Source organism: Chroicocephalus ridibundus, chromosome Z (genome assembly GCF_963924245.1).
Source record: "Chroicocephalus ridibundus chromosome Z, bChrRid1.1, whole genome shotgun sequence".
In the NCBI taxonomy this organism is placed as follows: Eukaryota; Metazoa; Chordata; class Aves; order Charadriiformes; family Laridae; genus Chroicocephalus; species Chroicocephalus ridibundus.
Window position 1 is genome coordinate 19,888,174 of NC_086316.1, and position 15,650 is coordinate 19,903,823.

At 38.0% G+C, this 15,650-nt stretch overlaps 1 protein-coding gene across 1 annotated transcript in view; it reads left to right on the plus strand.

Moving 5' to 3' along the window:
• SRFBP1 (serum response factor binding protein 1) overlaps nt 1-15,650 on the plus strand; it is an 85,238-nt gene that overhangs the window by 12,816 nt on the left and 56,772 nt on the right. Inside the window, exon 2 of the mRNA XM_063319952.1 lies at nt 15,324-15,412. Coding sequence (XP_063176022.1) covers nt 15,324-15,412 — 89 coding nt within the window. The remainder of the gene's footprint in view (nt 1-15,323; nt 15,413-15,650) is intronic.

Genomic DNA, 15,650 nt, shown 5'->3' on the forward strand with positions numbered 1-15,650 from the left:
ACATTGAGGTCCTGGAGCGTGTCCAGAGAAGAGCAACGAAGCTGGTGAAGGGTCTTGGACACAAGTGTGTGAGGATCAGCTGAGGGAACTCAGGTTCTTCAACCTGGAGAAAAGAAGGCTGAGAGGAGACTTTGTCACTCTCTACAACTACCTGAAAGGAGGTTGTACTGACGTGGGGATTGGTCTCCTCTCCCAAGTAACAAGTGATAGGACGAGAGGAAACGGCCTAAAGTTGGGCCAGGGGAGGTTTAGATTGGACATTAGGAAAAATTTCTTCACCGAAAGACTTCTCAAGCACTGGAACAGGCTGTCGAGGGAAGTGGTTGAATCACCATCCCTGGAGGTATTTAAGACTTGTAGATGTGGGTCATGTAGCTTAGGGACATGATTTAATGGTGATTTTGGCAGTGCTAGGTTAATGGTTGGACTCAGTGATCTTAAGGGTCTTTTCCAATGTAAATGATTCTATGATTCCTCTTTGCTATTTAATGAGAGCACATTAGAAGAAGTCTGAGGTCACGTACAGATATATTAATGTAGGAAGGGATGTGTGTATAGAGACTGGTTGCGTGAGATATGAGAGGCTAGTAAGAACTGTTTTGAATAGCAACTGTTTCAAAGGAATGAAAGAGGGATATCATCCCAAGGCAAAAGTCACTGGGGGACTGCTGCAAAGGAAATGAGTAGCATAGGAGCAAGAGAGCATAACTCACACTTAGTTGCATGATAAAATAGGAACTCCAGATGATATAAAGCAAACGGGCAGTTAAGGTGATTGCTTGTTGAGTGGTCCAGAAATAACAAGAATGATGGAAGGAAGGGCAGAGAGATGTAGCTGGTAATTCTCTAAATATTGTAACAGTCAAAAAATGATAGGTGGGTAATGAGGTGTGTCGGACAAGAGGAAATAGGATGTGGAATAAGGAGAGCTCATAAGGAGGGGAAATGTGTGTTTGGTATGAAAAAGCTGGATACTGAAGAAGAAAGTAGCAAGTTTCAGAAGGGAATCCCCCAGCAGAACCAGCACTTGGTATAGGAGAGAAGTTCTAAATGGATGGACAATAAACGTACCATACCTAAAATAGATGAGTAATGTGAGAGCACTTGTTCTGTTACAACAAAGAAGATTTTCCAGGCACCTTCATGCACTGCCTTAAGTTGTTAGTAACTAATACTGGAATAGTTACACAACGTCTTGTAGATCTGGTATCTTGGCAGCCGCCTGATGGAGAACTAATTGCTTGAAGGTATAGTTTTTAAACAAAAGAATAGTGTCTGTCAAACATCTGGCAGGGATATTTTAAGCTCTTTATTCCTTCTACTTTTCGTACTTGTCCTTTTACCCAGTTTCTATTTTGTGTCATTAAGAAACTTCCAGGAAGAGCCCAGATTATTAGGTTTTTCTTTTTCTTTTTTTTTTTTTCCAAACACTGACTTTCCCATGTGTTTGTGTTTATGAAAAATTCTCATCATTAAATTGTTTTGTTTTGTGTTTTTTTTAAACTGTTCTCAGGGAGTTAAGAACACTAACTGGTGTAGCAAGGTAATTTTCCATTCCCACTAGAAAGAATCTTCCTGTCCTTCCAAAAAGATAAAAAGATTAAAAAGTTAGTTGTATAGTAGTGCTGTTTCAAGCAAACAGAAGCCCACCTCATATCCTGGTGATTTTAGTATTCTTGACACAGGTTGAATATTCATCCTGTTTGAGTAAGTCAGAAAAATCTGTCATGCGAATCTGTATTTCCCTTATATCAGTGTTTATCAGAGTGTGGTCCCTGAGGCTTTTGCCGGTCACTGGAATACCTTAGGTCTGAACAAGGATACTTGGACGTGTTGTGGTACGTGTATTTTACATGCATGCTAGGTGGCCTTGTGCTAGGGGCAGCACAGGGCACATGAAAAGTCTTACACTATACTTTACAGTCCATTAGTAGAAGTCGTCTGAAATGTGCTCTTGTTACCATTTTTTAAATAAGGAGAAGAGAGTTTTTGTAAGAAGGTATGCAAAGTTACCAAGTATTATGAAAGTGTAAAACTATGTACAAATCTTTTCTGTTCTTCCCCTGTTTTCTTGTTCTCTCTTTTCTTTTTTTAGTAGAGGATTTCTTCCTTTGATAACATGAATGTTAAATCCTTATTATGTGTTTATCGACATAGCTTTTTTTCCCAGTCACAGAAAAAAAGTGCTTACGATTTTTTCTTCTCCCCCCCTCAACTTCATTCACTATAACATTTATTTGATCATTTTATTGGACTAGATATCGTTCCTTGCTTTCCTTGTACTCCCTCATTCCATGACCTACCTCTCTAATATCATAACAGTTTTTGTTATGATATTATTATGCTAGTTATATTAGGGCTTTTTTTCCTGTCGAATCTTTAGAAGTGTCATATTTGAGCATCAGACAAGAAGTAGACACTCTTGGGAGTTACAGACTAGAGACAACAGAAAATTTTATCATTAGTTTAAAGTATACTTGCATGATGGAAATTCCTTCAGCTTGTGAGGAGAGTATAGTACAGGGAGAGCATCAGTACTGGCGATACTTACTCATATGATGAAAATTAGCGTTAACTGTTGCAAGATTTAGCTTGAGGTGTGGTTTGCTTCTATCCAAAAGTTAATAAAACATGAATTTCACTTAAGCAGCAGTTGCTAGTTGAGACCTTCCCCTTTTTTGATGGGAGTTTTCACATACCTAAAGAACCTTCCTGCCTTTTCGCTTTCTGGTACTTATTCCTCTTCTTACATGTATGGACAGGGACAAACTTTACTGAGGAGGAATTTGAAGAAAAGTAGCTTAGATTTTAAAACAAAAGTTTATATTTCTTATCATAGTAAGATCAGTGACTTTTATTTTCAGTTTTCACAAAACCAGGTTATACTTATACTTTGGAGAGAATCTAAAAATTATGGTATTTGGTTCAGATTTATAGAGGATGGAGAAATGGTTTAATAAGTATTTCTTTTACTTTACCACTCCTCAGCTGATCCTGAGTTCTCTTTTATTTGTTTAATAAGCTTGAAACCATTTTTCCTTTATGATTCCTTTATGTCTGCATAATAGCAACTAAATCATGACATTGAAATAGAAATTTTGAGGTGATTGAGTCTTAATACAAAATGAGTGGTTGTTTGGATGACAAATTCACAAAAGCATTTTCTGTTAATATTAAGGTATGAATATTTGGCAAATACTGTGCTGCTGTAATACTGCACAGGCTTACCATTCTTTCCCTGACTTCTTAGCATGTGAGACTAGTGTAAGCTGAAGGTAACTGAAGTAACTATAAAAATGACTCTTTTTACATGAAGTAAGAAGAACCTGTCCTCCTTCTGTCCAGTTCAGTAATGTTCTAATTTCCCTGGAAGCTTCAATCCTCAGATTAAAAACCAGTCCAAAGAATAAAACATTGTATGTTCAAGTTGCGGAACCAGTGATGCCTGGCATCTTACAGCTCTGAGTCTAGTCCAGTATTCCTTGAAACTTCATACCAGTATCCTCAGTTATTCCTCTGTCTCTACAGTTTTTTATGTATTATCCTTGGAGTTGCTCTCCTTGAGCACTAATCAGTAACTGTAGTTATGGCCCACGTTTCCCACCTGTTTGGCCAATCAGGAGATGTGACTGGTGTTCTGTGTCTGGTTCAAAGCCAGATGTGCTGGCAAATGAGTATGTGCGTACTAATTTGCAGCCAAAATGGAAAAGATGTGAATTCTGCTTGTTTATTTCTTCCTTTCTAGGCGTGCTAATTTTAGTCTTTATCTCCTAATTGGCTACCAGTTTTCACAAAACGTGTAGGAGCTCTGGCCTGTGATGATTTGTCAAATTTGGTTTCTATTTAGTATGCCGGAAAGTTACTGGGGAGAGATACTGACAGGCAAACAATGTGCTGACAAACTTAATTTCCTCAGAAACCAGGTTAACAAATTTAATTCCAGAATACACACAGTTTTAATGTTCCACTCTTTTAGAATAGCTGAGAAAAGTTGTAATGTATTGGCTCTCAGGGCTCTTGAGGTTTTTCTCTGATGACTTAGAAGGCAATACCACCATCTCTTTGCAAAAATGATCATCAGTTAAAATCAACTGGAAATGCTAAGCAGTGAACAAATTTTGAAAATCTACATTTTGAAACAAAGTTGATGAAGTAGGACTTCTAAGGTGACATGGACACAATATGTTTTAAATGTAGGATAGAATATGTTTTCCTTTTTTTTTTTGGATATAATTAATTTATCATACCCTCCGTGTTACATAAAAGTAGTTATACAAATTGATGTAATGTTTAAAGAACTCAAGTCTAAATAAACTATTAAAAAGCAAAAATATACATAGAAGAATCAGTTTGGCTGTCAGTCGTTGGAATTTTTATCTCTAAGTTTTGAGTCAGCTCAGGTGCTGATTCCCTGCTTTCTTTTAAAGCCCATCATAAGCTGTGCCACCTTTCTGGATGCAAATAATTGCTTTCAGTGGATGTTGTCCAAAGCACTTGCAAAATGAATGCATGAATAGTATGAGATCACTTCTGCCAGTGCAAAAAGAAGGGGCAGCATGCATTCTTGTAGGGCTAATTGGCATACAGCTACCACTCTCCCTATTTCTCCATTCCCATCCCACCCTCAATTAGTACCCTAGCGCAGCAGACTGATCTTCTGGCAGCTAGAGCTGAGCAGCTTTGTTGTGGTTTGAAAATGAATCTTGATGTTTTACTTAATGAGAAAGCCATTTGTATGCTTATCTGAGTGAGAGAGTGTGACAGCTGACTTGCTGACTGATCATAGGATATCGGAAGCCTAGCGATGAGGGATGGATGATCTATGAATGCTGAAGTTATGTAGTTCCTTGAAAGTGAACTGTAGCATGCAAAGAACAACTGGCTGGCCAGAAGAATGGTATGAAGATGCTTGAAATGCCCATTTAATCAAGAGCAATTTACTAGCCCATTATTTTGAACCTCATGAGGTTCAGCAAGGCCAAGTGCAAGGTAGCACCTGGGTCGGGGCAAGCCCCTGTGTCAAGACATGGTGGGGGATGAAGGGATTGAGAGCAGCCCTGTGGAGAAGGACTTGAGGATACTGGCGGACAAAAAACTGGATGTGAGCTGGTAACATGTGCTCGCAGCCCAGAAAGCCAAATGTATCCTGGGCTGCATCGAAAGAAGCGTGGCCAGCAGGTTGAGGGAGGTGATTCTGCCCCTCTACTCCAGTCTGGTGAGACCCCACCTGGAGTACTGTGTCCAACTCTGGAGTCCTCAGCACAGGTAAGACATGGGCCTGTTGGAGTGGCTCCAGGGGAGGACACAAAAATGATCAGAGGGATGGAACACCTCTCCTATGAGGAAAGGCTGAGAGAGTTGGGGTTGTTCAGCTTGAACAAGAGAAGGCTTCAGCAAGACCTTATAACGGCCTTTTAGTACTTAAAGGGGGCTTATGAGAAAGATGGGGACAGACTTTTTATCAGGGTCTGTCACAGCTAGTGACAGGGCAAGGGGTAATGGTTTTAAATGGAAAGCAGGTAGATTTAGACTGGACATAAGGAAGAAATGTTTTACCATGGGGGTGGTGAAACACTGGCACAGGTTGCCCAGAGAGGTTGTAGCTGCCTCACCCCTGTAAACATTCAAGGTCAGGTTGGATGGGGCTTTGAGCAACCTGATTGAGTTTAAAATGTCCCTGCTCATTGCGGGGTGGTTGGACTAGATGACCAGATGACCTCTAAATGTCCCTTCCAACACAAACTATTCTATGAACATTCAACAGTCAAGTGCTATGTAGAAGTAAATGCAGGAAGGTAGAGAAGAATATAAGGGAAACAGCACTGTGTTTACAGTTTGCCAAAGTTTATTCACTCTCTTACCATACCCCTCTTGTAAATGTTTCTATAGTGCAGTTTTTCAGGTGCACCCCATGACTGAGACAAACAAACTGAGGTAGAATAAGGGAAAACGATCTGATGCACTGGTTTGTCCTTTAGCTGAGCTGCCAACTGGTTGTTCTTCTGCTTCTTTTCTTGCAAGATGGAGTTGATACCTATTCAAATGCTTTAGTTTTACATTCTGTTGCAAAGGAGTTGGTGCTCGATAGACCTCTTGCTGGTTTACTTAGCAAGGAGTCTTGCATTTCTCAGTTCTGTCAGACAAACCCATCCCTTCAATGTTTTGACAAACAGACTGAATTTAACTTGAATTTAAAGTGCTTGCTGATCTGGTACCAAGAAGTCAGAAGGGAGAGTTCTAGCTCCTTGTTGGTCATTAGGCTAATACTGTGGTTCACGAATTTTGGTAAGCGAAAGGGTGGTGAGTGCTCAACAGTATTGCTCGGGCTCATTTTTAGACAGGAGATTAATCTTTGAAAACTATACGTTAACCTGAGTCATGTTATGTTTTTTAAATATCCTCAGAACAGGGGTGTAATTTTTAAACCTCTTGTGACTTTTTTTAACAACTGTGCAGTTTCTACAGAAAGGTGCCTATCCTACTTGAAGTGGAAGAAGAGGAAGTAGCAACATGACAGTGCATTTTTAAAGCAGGGGGGAAGAATAACAATCCCAAGCCAAAGTAACACATGCACGCGTGCACACCAAATTAATACTGGAAAGCCTGTTGTTGCATTTCTGACTTTGTTGTGTGAAAGGTGTCATACACAGTTTCGCCACAGTTTTCTTTCCATGATAGCCGTTCAACTCTACAGGTTTGGATAATGTTTACGATTTGTATAATTAGTGCAAAAAAATTACACAGATTGTTTGTGAGTCAGTATAGTCAAGGTGCGGTGTTATGCTTCAGATTATACAAGTAACGTAGAGATTCATAATGTTGCCATGGGAGCAGTGCTTTCTTTTTCATCTCCTTGTGAAAAGTTCACCATTTGAAGAGAAAAAGGCGGGGGGGGTGGGGGGAACCCTCACCACTGTCATTATTTATTTATGTGTCTTGATCCTGATAATTCTTATGTCACTACTGTAGCTTCTGCTATTACTGTCTTCTGTGAAATCAAAGCATAAGGGGGCGTGAAATTCACATGTGCGTTCTAGTTATCTGGTCATCTCCAGTCTAACTAAAAAATCCTAGACATAGAAATCCATTGATTTGAGCTTGGCAGTTTTGACTGCTTTGATCACATCTCCCTGCAACATTCCGTGGAAATATTTTTAGCAGAGTGCTACCCGGGGGTTTTCAAACTTATGTCCAGCTGATCAATTAAATATAAGGTTACAAATCACCTTCAGGTAGTGTTTTGTTTTGGAAGACTTGTGGAATTTTTATTTCCATGTGGTGGCCTATGTGCTGATTTATGTGATATAGCATCTTTGAGCTAGTTTATCACAGTTAGTTCTTATCTGGACATTTACAACTACTGCTGTTTATTTAGGGTTTAGAAATGTGTCTGGCCAGCTCATGGTCCTGGTTTGGATTTGAGAGCTTGAATGCTTTCTGAAGTACTACATAGAGCCTGACTCCATATAGTGAGACACCGACTTTGAAGCAGTAAATCTATTAAATTTTGGTCTTTGGCAATGAGCAAGTAATTCTAGACTAGCCTTACTCCATCACAACTATCTGAGATATTTGGAATCGTTTTTCAAAACCTTCAGATGAAAACGATCTTTGCTAGCAGTCTGAGTACTCATTGTGGTTTCCACTTGGAGAAGTTATGCTAGAAATGACAACTGTTCTCCACGCAGGAGGAAATACGGTGCTATATTGAAAAAAAGAAACTCGTGTATCAGTGCTTTAGTTGAGAAAGTACAAAGAAAGCAGCACAGACAGAGTGTGGAGGAAGCGTTTGACAGTAACTCACAAGGAGTGTGTGCGTTACTTTTCCCGTGAGAAAGGCGGAAACATGCCCAAGTGGGCAGCGTGCTTTTTCCCATTCATCTTTAGCATCTCTCCTCAGGAACCTGACAGGGTGAGTGCCCAGAGGCCTGAGAGGCTGCAGGTGTTTTGCTTTGCAGGTGCCTCCAGCTAGCGATGGTGCTTCTGCCTGCTTTGGGCAGCAGGATGCTATGTTTTAACTCAGAAAAAGTTGCCTCATGTTTCATGAATTTGTCTACGTTTTGTTAGATGTGTTGTGATATGATTGAGTCCACTTGGTTTGAACCTGCATGCATGTAGCTGAAGACAGCAAAGGCAAGATTAACGCTACATTGATACAGTATAGACACTAGCTGAAGACTATGTGTTCCTTAGCACTCTCTGTGCTGCGATTTGATCCTTATATTAAATGCAAGGATAGCTCATTTGTTGTAGCCCACCTCTCTGTTTCCTTCTCACTTTGCTCTTTTGCCCTGGAGCTAGCTAGTGGTCATACCACCATAAGGGGAAACAGTTCAGGAAACTGGCTGAAAACTCGCCTCGTTTTGTTTTTTGTGAAGTTAGGATGTGCGGGGTTTTTCTTTTTTATTGATATATATTTGTGTAAAACTCTTCTGGAACTGAACAACTGAACCCTGATACTCCACATAGGTGCATTTATGTTCATGCTGCCTTTACCTCCCTACTTACATATGTTTTTATAATGCAAATATATGAACCTGTAATAAGTCTAAGACTAGCTCTTTCCAGATATTTTGACATGTATAAAATATATACTGTAATATAGTGATTCTCTTTTTAAAACAGAAAAAAAAGTAAACTTGGCAATTCCTAACTTTTCCTAAGAATCTAAAAATCGTTAGATCTTTCAAGCTAACATTCCAGATAATAGAGAGAAATATTTGTAATGAAGTTCCAGAAACATTTTTTCACTTAGATTATTCACTCAAAAGATTATGTACTATTGTTAGTTCTGGCTAATATGTGATCCAGCTGCAGGTGTTTTGAATTTTAAAACTCTCTGTTGCCAAATAGCACCAAAAATTAACGTTTAGAATACTCTGTTGCCATGGTAATTTCTTGGTTAGGAGACTGCCAAGCAACTATAAAATGAAACCATTGCTTTTGGTGTGCCCTAAAACGAAGAAAGGAAAGATCAGCAAGAACTAAAACATTATTTAGTTTCATGTTTTTCTTGTAGGTATGGGAGAGACCTTGAATACTCAACTTAAATACTTTTTTTTAAGCTGGATTTCTTGCTTTGACACTTGTTGATGCATAATTTAAGAAAAATAAACAACTGTTTTTGGTGTGTTCTTAATGACTTTTTCCCTTTCTACTTAAGCTTGAACTTGAGGAGGTTCAGAACCAAATTTCTTAATGTAGTAAAATCAAAAAGCTATTGTGTACTTTTGGGCACATGTAAATTCTATTTTCCTTCTGCTTTGAGCCATTTTGATCTTAATGGATCAGAGTCTTGTTTGAACCTGTTGGCGTTCTCTTGGCACGAAAGGGCTCCACCAGGACTGAGGTATAGCTTTTACCCACAGTTTTGTTTCTCGCTATTGTTCATTCACTAGACCCAGTTTGTACAGATATGTAGTAATTTATTGATAGTGATATGATCTGGTATATTTAAAATAGATTATTTCCTGACACAGAATTTACAGGGTAGATTTTTTATATTTTCTCCTTGTTATCGCACTCTCAGATGTAACCATTATGTTGGATAAAGCCTGTTAGCCTTGAAAGCACAGGAAGAAACACAAGTAGAAATGCAAACTCAGAACTACCCTCTTTTTTATTTTCAGGCGTCAAGTGATGGAAAAGACATAAAAGACCTTATATTGCAAAGTGGATTTGGACATGTCTGTGTAAAACTACAAAATATTGCTTAGGAATGATATCTTCAACGTGTAAATTAAAGTTTTTTTGCAATTGTGTCTGGACCTTGAAGACAATCTTCATACAGGAGAGACCTCACCATGTTGGGGGAGAGGAGGGAGGCTTCTATTTAATATGTGTGTGTGTTTGTATAACATTACGGATATTTCAAAACGCTGTAAATTCTTCCACTGATTTTTTTCACTGAGTGAGGTTAGGTCCAATGTCCTTCTTTGAGGAGAACAGGGTGATTTGTCTTTTCTGGTTACTTGTACAAGAACTAGGACTAGACTGTGTGCTGGCATAAAGCAAAAGTGGATGAAGAAACTCCAGTCTGTCTAGTGCTGGTTGTTTAAGGATTTAATAATTTGTTTAAGTGCATTATTGGGTCAGGACCAAAATGTTCAGCACCTCATGGGCTGAAGCCCAAGGAGAACAGTTGTATGTGCTTTAGGCTGCTTAGAGGAAAAAGACATGGCCATCAGTTTATTGGCTTTCATGCGTTTTGGATAGCTGGGGCCAACTGCATAAGTAAACTTTTATTAACTTGTAGTTAAGAAGAACTTAAGACATTCTGTGTCTTTCAGGTACAGTACCAGTTTTTGTACATGATAACATAAAAAAACCACTTTTCATATTGTTTTTGAATAGACTATATTAAACATAGACTATATTAAACATAGAATATATTAAGTCATGAGCAGAAACATGTTATTGAGTATTTTTTCTCTTAATCCATTGGATTAAGATTTCTTGAAGAATGGTTTGAGGTTTTTTTTGGTCAAGTATAGTTGATATTATAGTTCAGAGTAGACACGTACCTTTCTTGATACATCTACAAATCTTTAGTCACACTTTCCTTTATTTTTTTCTAATTGGCTGAACACTAGCTTAGTTTGGAGGCATGTTGCCTGTACAGACCTCAAAACAAGTTTCAGAAGTGGCCAAGTATAACATTTTATTCTAATGTAGTGTTCCTTTGAGAACTTTGCTGCTGTTGTCTTAAAAATGTGAAGGCAAATACCTTTGACTAGTTGTGAGAATTTGAATCTAATATTGCACCTATACTGTTGTTTTGTCCACATTGCTTGGTGTGGTTTTGTTGCCATCACCAATACGAGGACTTTTCTGTAGTGATTTAGGTTTTTGGAACCTAAACCAGATTTTTTTTGTTGTTGTTTCATCTAAAAATACCTCAGGTTTCTCTTAAAGAAACTTGAAAACTTTCATAAAAGGTTTTTTTGCAAAAGCTTAATTGTGTGGGAAGTTCTTAAAATAGCTTTCTGTTCTATTACACGTTTTTTGTTTTGTATTATATACTATAACCATGTCCCATTTAATTTAAAAGGGATAATGTATGTGATCAAAAGCCCTTTCCAGTAAGTCCAATTCAGGCACCAATTTAGCACTTCCAAGATTTTTGTTAGTTGAAATTTAGTAATTTGTAACTATGAGTGAAATATCAGTATTCAAACCAAACTATTTTCTTGCAAAAAAAAGCTAGAAGGAAACTTAAAACATCAAAGGTACCATTAAACAGTCCTGTGTCAATTTCTCTCCCTTTATTTTCCCCCAGCCTTGGGCATGAGAAGGGCTTGGACATGCTGAGGGTTGGGGAAGGCTTGATTGGAGTAGCACACAAGAGGAGAAATCTCTGAGAATGGTTATTAGTCCTCCAGAGGCAGGAGCAACCTGGAGTAAGAAGGCAAAGTGACTAAAGCTGTTGGTTTTTCCCTTCCTCAGCTGTAAATTCTGGGTTAAATGCAGTTCTTGTGATGCCTTTAAATACACACTTGTTAGATGCATTGTTTGCTGGAAATCATCCTCTTCGTGTGACATATACCTTCTTGTTCCTTTGTACCATGCCAAGTGTACCTGTTCATCCAAATAGGGGCTCTTTTCATTGCCAGTTACTGCCGCTACCAGCAGTGAGTGCTGGGAGCTGTGTGCCAAGTATCCCTTCAGTGTAGGTTGTGCTGAAGTCAGCAATTCCTGTTATAATCCCCCACAGTAAATTGCAGGAGAGGGTTTCTAGTTCTTGTCTGAGCCGTAACGCCGATCCCATGCTGTGCTCTTTCTTTCCCTCTCGTTCTTGGACCAGCAACAGGTACACTCTGCCTATGGCTTGAAACGGCTTGTGTGCAGTTGGCTGGTACGTGTCATGTTTTGTGGCAGTGCTTGCTGTAGGTTGCAAGCTGTTGGGGTGATGGAAGCCTCCCTTTGTGGAATACCTGCAGCCATGGAATTTTTTTGCATTTTGCCTTTGTTTAGGATTGGTAGTAATATAAATACTTACGCTGTATCGTGGAAGGCACAGTGCAGAATGGGTGTGATTTCTATTCCTAGCCATAGCTTTTGAAACATGCTCGTGTGCTTTCAGGCTAGTCTGTGTTACTACCTAGGCTTGTTTTAAAAAGTGAGTTCATTTCCCCTATGATTTCTTTTAGGTTTAATAACTTATATGTTATCTATATCTCTTCCTTTACATGATCTCTTCTTACTTCTATGTTATCTCTCCTTCCTTTTATATTATCTCATCTTACTATTTAAGAACTGTAATTAATAAATATTAATCATTAATAAAAAATTCACACACATCTTTTTCGTATTAATAAATGGTAATGACTTAATTGCCCTGTAGATAATGTTTTCCTACAGAATAAAGAAGTAAAGGAACGTCTTCAGCAAAGGAAAGCATCTCTTTTTCTTTGTTGCAAGCAATCTTTGAAGTGGTTATTTCCACTTAGAATTGCAGGCTTCATGAATTTCCAGGAATCCTAGGATTTGTTCCTATTGATAGAATAGATTGTTTGCTTTGAGGCTTGCCTGTGTTTATAATTATTTTCTTGCGTTTACTACAATCTCTAGATTAAAAATCCTTATTGCCTGGTCTTAAAGGATTGGTTAGTCTGACCCTGACATACACTGCAACCTTTCTAAGTTACAGTGCAAAGACTTCTTCTTTTCTTGTCTTTTCTTAACCTATTTATAAAAAATATCTTATTATGAGTAAGTATTTGTTAGTATTTTCCGAAATCTGCTCCTGGTTTTGGTGGGGAGGGAGGATGGCTTTTTTTTTTTCACTTGAGAGGAAGTTGCCTATCTCACTTTGTCAGACAAGAGGCGGATGGTTCAGTGAGTCCTAGGAGCCACCCTGGTGGTCTAAGCCCCATTGTTTCAGGCACACTGTAAATCTAAAGTAAAACTTGTTTGATTTCTGTCCCAAAGAACTGACTGCTTTCTTGAGAACTTTGTGAGTACTTCCAAGAACGCAGTTGATGCAAACTGTCCCGTGTGAAAGAAGTGACGTGGATTACATAAATTGACATTCCTAGCCTGCCAAAGAGTGAATACCTTCCCACATTCCTGCTGTCATATGTCTATACAGCCTTCATTGGCTGGCAGCAAGGAAGGCTGGGTTTTGGCTCTTGTAGGCCCCGGAAACATGCTTTGTCTGCATTAATATTTCTATTAAAAAATACATTACAAAATATTTTTTGAGAGAAGGTTAAATATACTTCATGTTTGGATACACAGTAACTAATATGTAAAGTATGAATTATTTAAATTCACGTGTGCTTGTAGCTTGTGGATGTTTTTAATGGTTATTTAAAAAAAAACAAGAAACAAACAACCCCCTCCCCAACTTTCTAAGAAGGCATACCCAGTTTGCATCTGAAGTGCCAAGCTCTTTGAACATCCATGGTACCTAAGGGGTATTCAACCAGAAGATGCTTTATTTTCTTTCGTCCATTTAGAAGAAGATGTAATATAGGGAGCTGTGAAAATTCCATTCAGTATCTTATAGAAAGAAATGTTTTCAGGTTTGGATGGCAAATGGTAATGTTAAGGTTTGGCACAGCTGCTTTTTGGCACGTGCTTTCTGCTCTTACCTGAAGTAGAAATGTTTGTAGGTAGAGCTGCATGCACAGTTATTTTCATTAGGGTAACCAAGGTAAGTACTGACCTTTGCTGTACAAAATTTTAGAACAGGAGGCCAATTTTAAGTCAGTCATTCTTGTCCCAAAAACCTCCTTCGCCTTTTCCCTTCTCTCTGTGCAAGTGCCAATAAAATTGCCCAAGTACAATTCCCCTCCCTTACTTTTCATGGGAGCACTTGTCCACACGCTCCTCCTCTGCTCTGGCAGAGGTGGGGTTGGCTAATCAGCATGTGCCCCTTTATAGAAATTGTTTTGCTCTGACTGATCAGGCTTCAGGAGAGCCACTGTGAGTACAGTTCAAGGCTTAACTGCTTGCTTATGTCGGTAACCTAGCTACAAACACAATCAGGTGTGCAAAACATGTGGGTGTTTTGGTTTTCTTTTTTAATAAATGATATAATCTCGCCTTTATGGTCTCTGTACAGAGGATATCTACTAGCCAGGCTTCCCCTCAGAGGTGTGAAATATTCCTTTGTGAGCTCTGGAGAATTATTTTCTCTCTATTTGGTCAAGCTTGGTGCAGGTTTATAATACTAATATTTCTGATGGAACTGACTTGATGGTGCAGATACCATCAAGCTATCATTTTGATGTTATGTCTGAGAAATTAGAAGATAAAGTAGAAACTTGAGGTAAAGAAGTTTCTTGAGAAAGAGGTGCTAACTTATTTTGAAACTTGAAGGTGCTAACTTATTTTGAAAGTTGTCTTTTTGTCAGGAAGACTGATTTTTTTTTTTGCTTGTTTTAATACTTCTAAGTGCAACTCTTAATACAAAATCTTAATAGTGATAGTAAGATATATCTGAACAAATTAGGGTTGGTTTTTTGAGTTGTAAAAAAGCAAGGTTATATTAGTATGGGCACCTGTATCCAAAATGTGCATCATTGACAAGACAATGCCTAGGCCTAAGGTTTCCCATGGTGGAATTTAGTAGCGAAACAGTCCAAAGATTTGTCCATTTGTACCATCTGTCTAATAATAACTAGAATTGTTTCTTTTATTTTGGAGGAAGAAATAAGACCAAAACATTGTTGTCAAGTTTTCTTTAATACTGTCTACTTTGAAATGCATTTTGGGAACAGAATACTGGGTAGGATAGGAAGTTGGAAGAGTCTGTAGCAAGTTAGAAATCATTTTGATATTATTTTCAACAAAAATCAATTCAAATACATTATAAGATTTTTATATCTTGAATTCTGTTCTATAATAAATGATGTTTAGTTTGGGAGTCTTTCCTTAATCTTTCAAAATGTTTCATAACAAAAATACTTTTACATATTATGTACTAATGGAAAAGTACTGGTGCTATTTCACCAGAACAAAAATAAACAAAGGGAAGGCAAAAGGTGAGTCTTTTCAAATCTCTAGCTCAGGCTAGCTCTAAGAATAATATTAAAGTATGGCTAGTTAGGAATGTCTTGTCTTCTGTTTAGACCTCAGACACGTTTTTAGGCTGTTGGTTGTTCTTCCTCTGGTGTTTATGGAAGCAGTTTGATTTTTAAGTGAAATCTGAATTCAGTTGTACTGGGATTTGGTTAGCAGGGGAAGGCACTCTGTTTCCAAAAATAGTTCTTTTTGTTGAACTAATTTCTAAAATTTAAGTCAATGTAATGAACATATTGTATATGGAAACTAATCAAGGAAAAGAAGCTTTATAATGTCTTCCATCTTTCTGACAGGTTGTGAAGATGAGAAAAGATGTGAAGAAGGCCAGAGTCCTGACTATTCGCAGACTAACCAGACACATCGGGAAATTAAAGTTGAAAAAGTCAGTTTTAAATATCAGTGTTCTTGTTTGTGTGTTTATAAATGAGACAGTATCTTAAATGTTTTCTCAAAAACAGAAGTGGGAGAAACATGTATTACATTTAAAATTTAAGGCACTGTGATACGTAAATTATATTTTTCTTATTTTTGTATCACTTTAGATAGACTAAAAACACTAGCTAAAAAGCATTTTCATAAAACAGAATTGGGATAACTTTTTAAAAAGGATTTAGAGTATT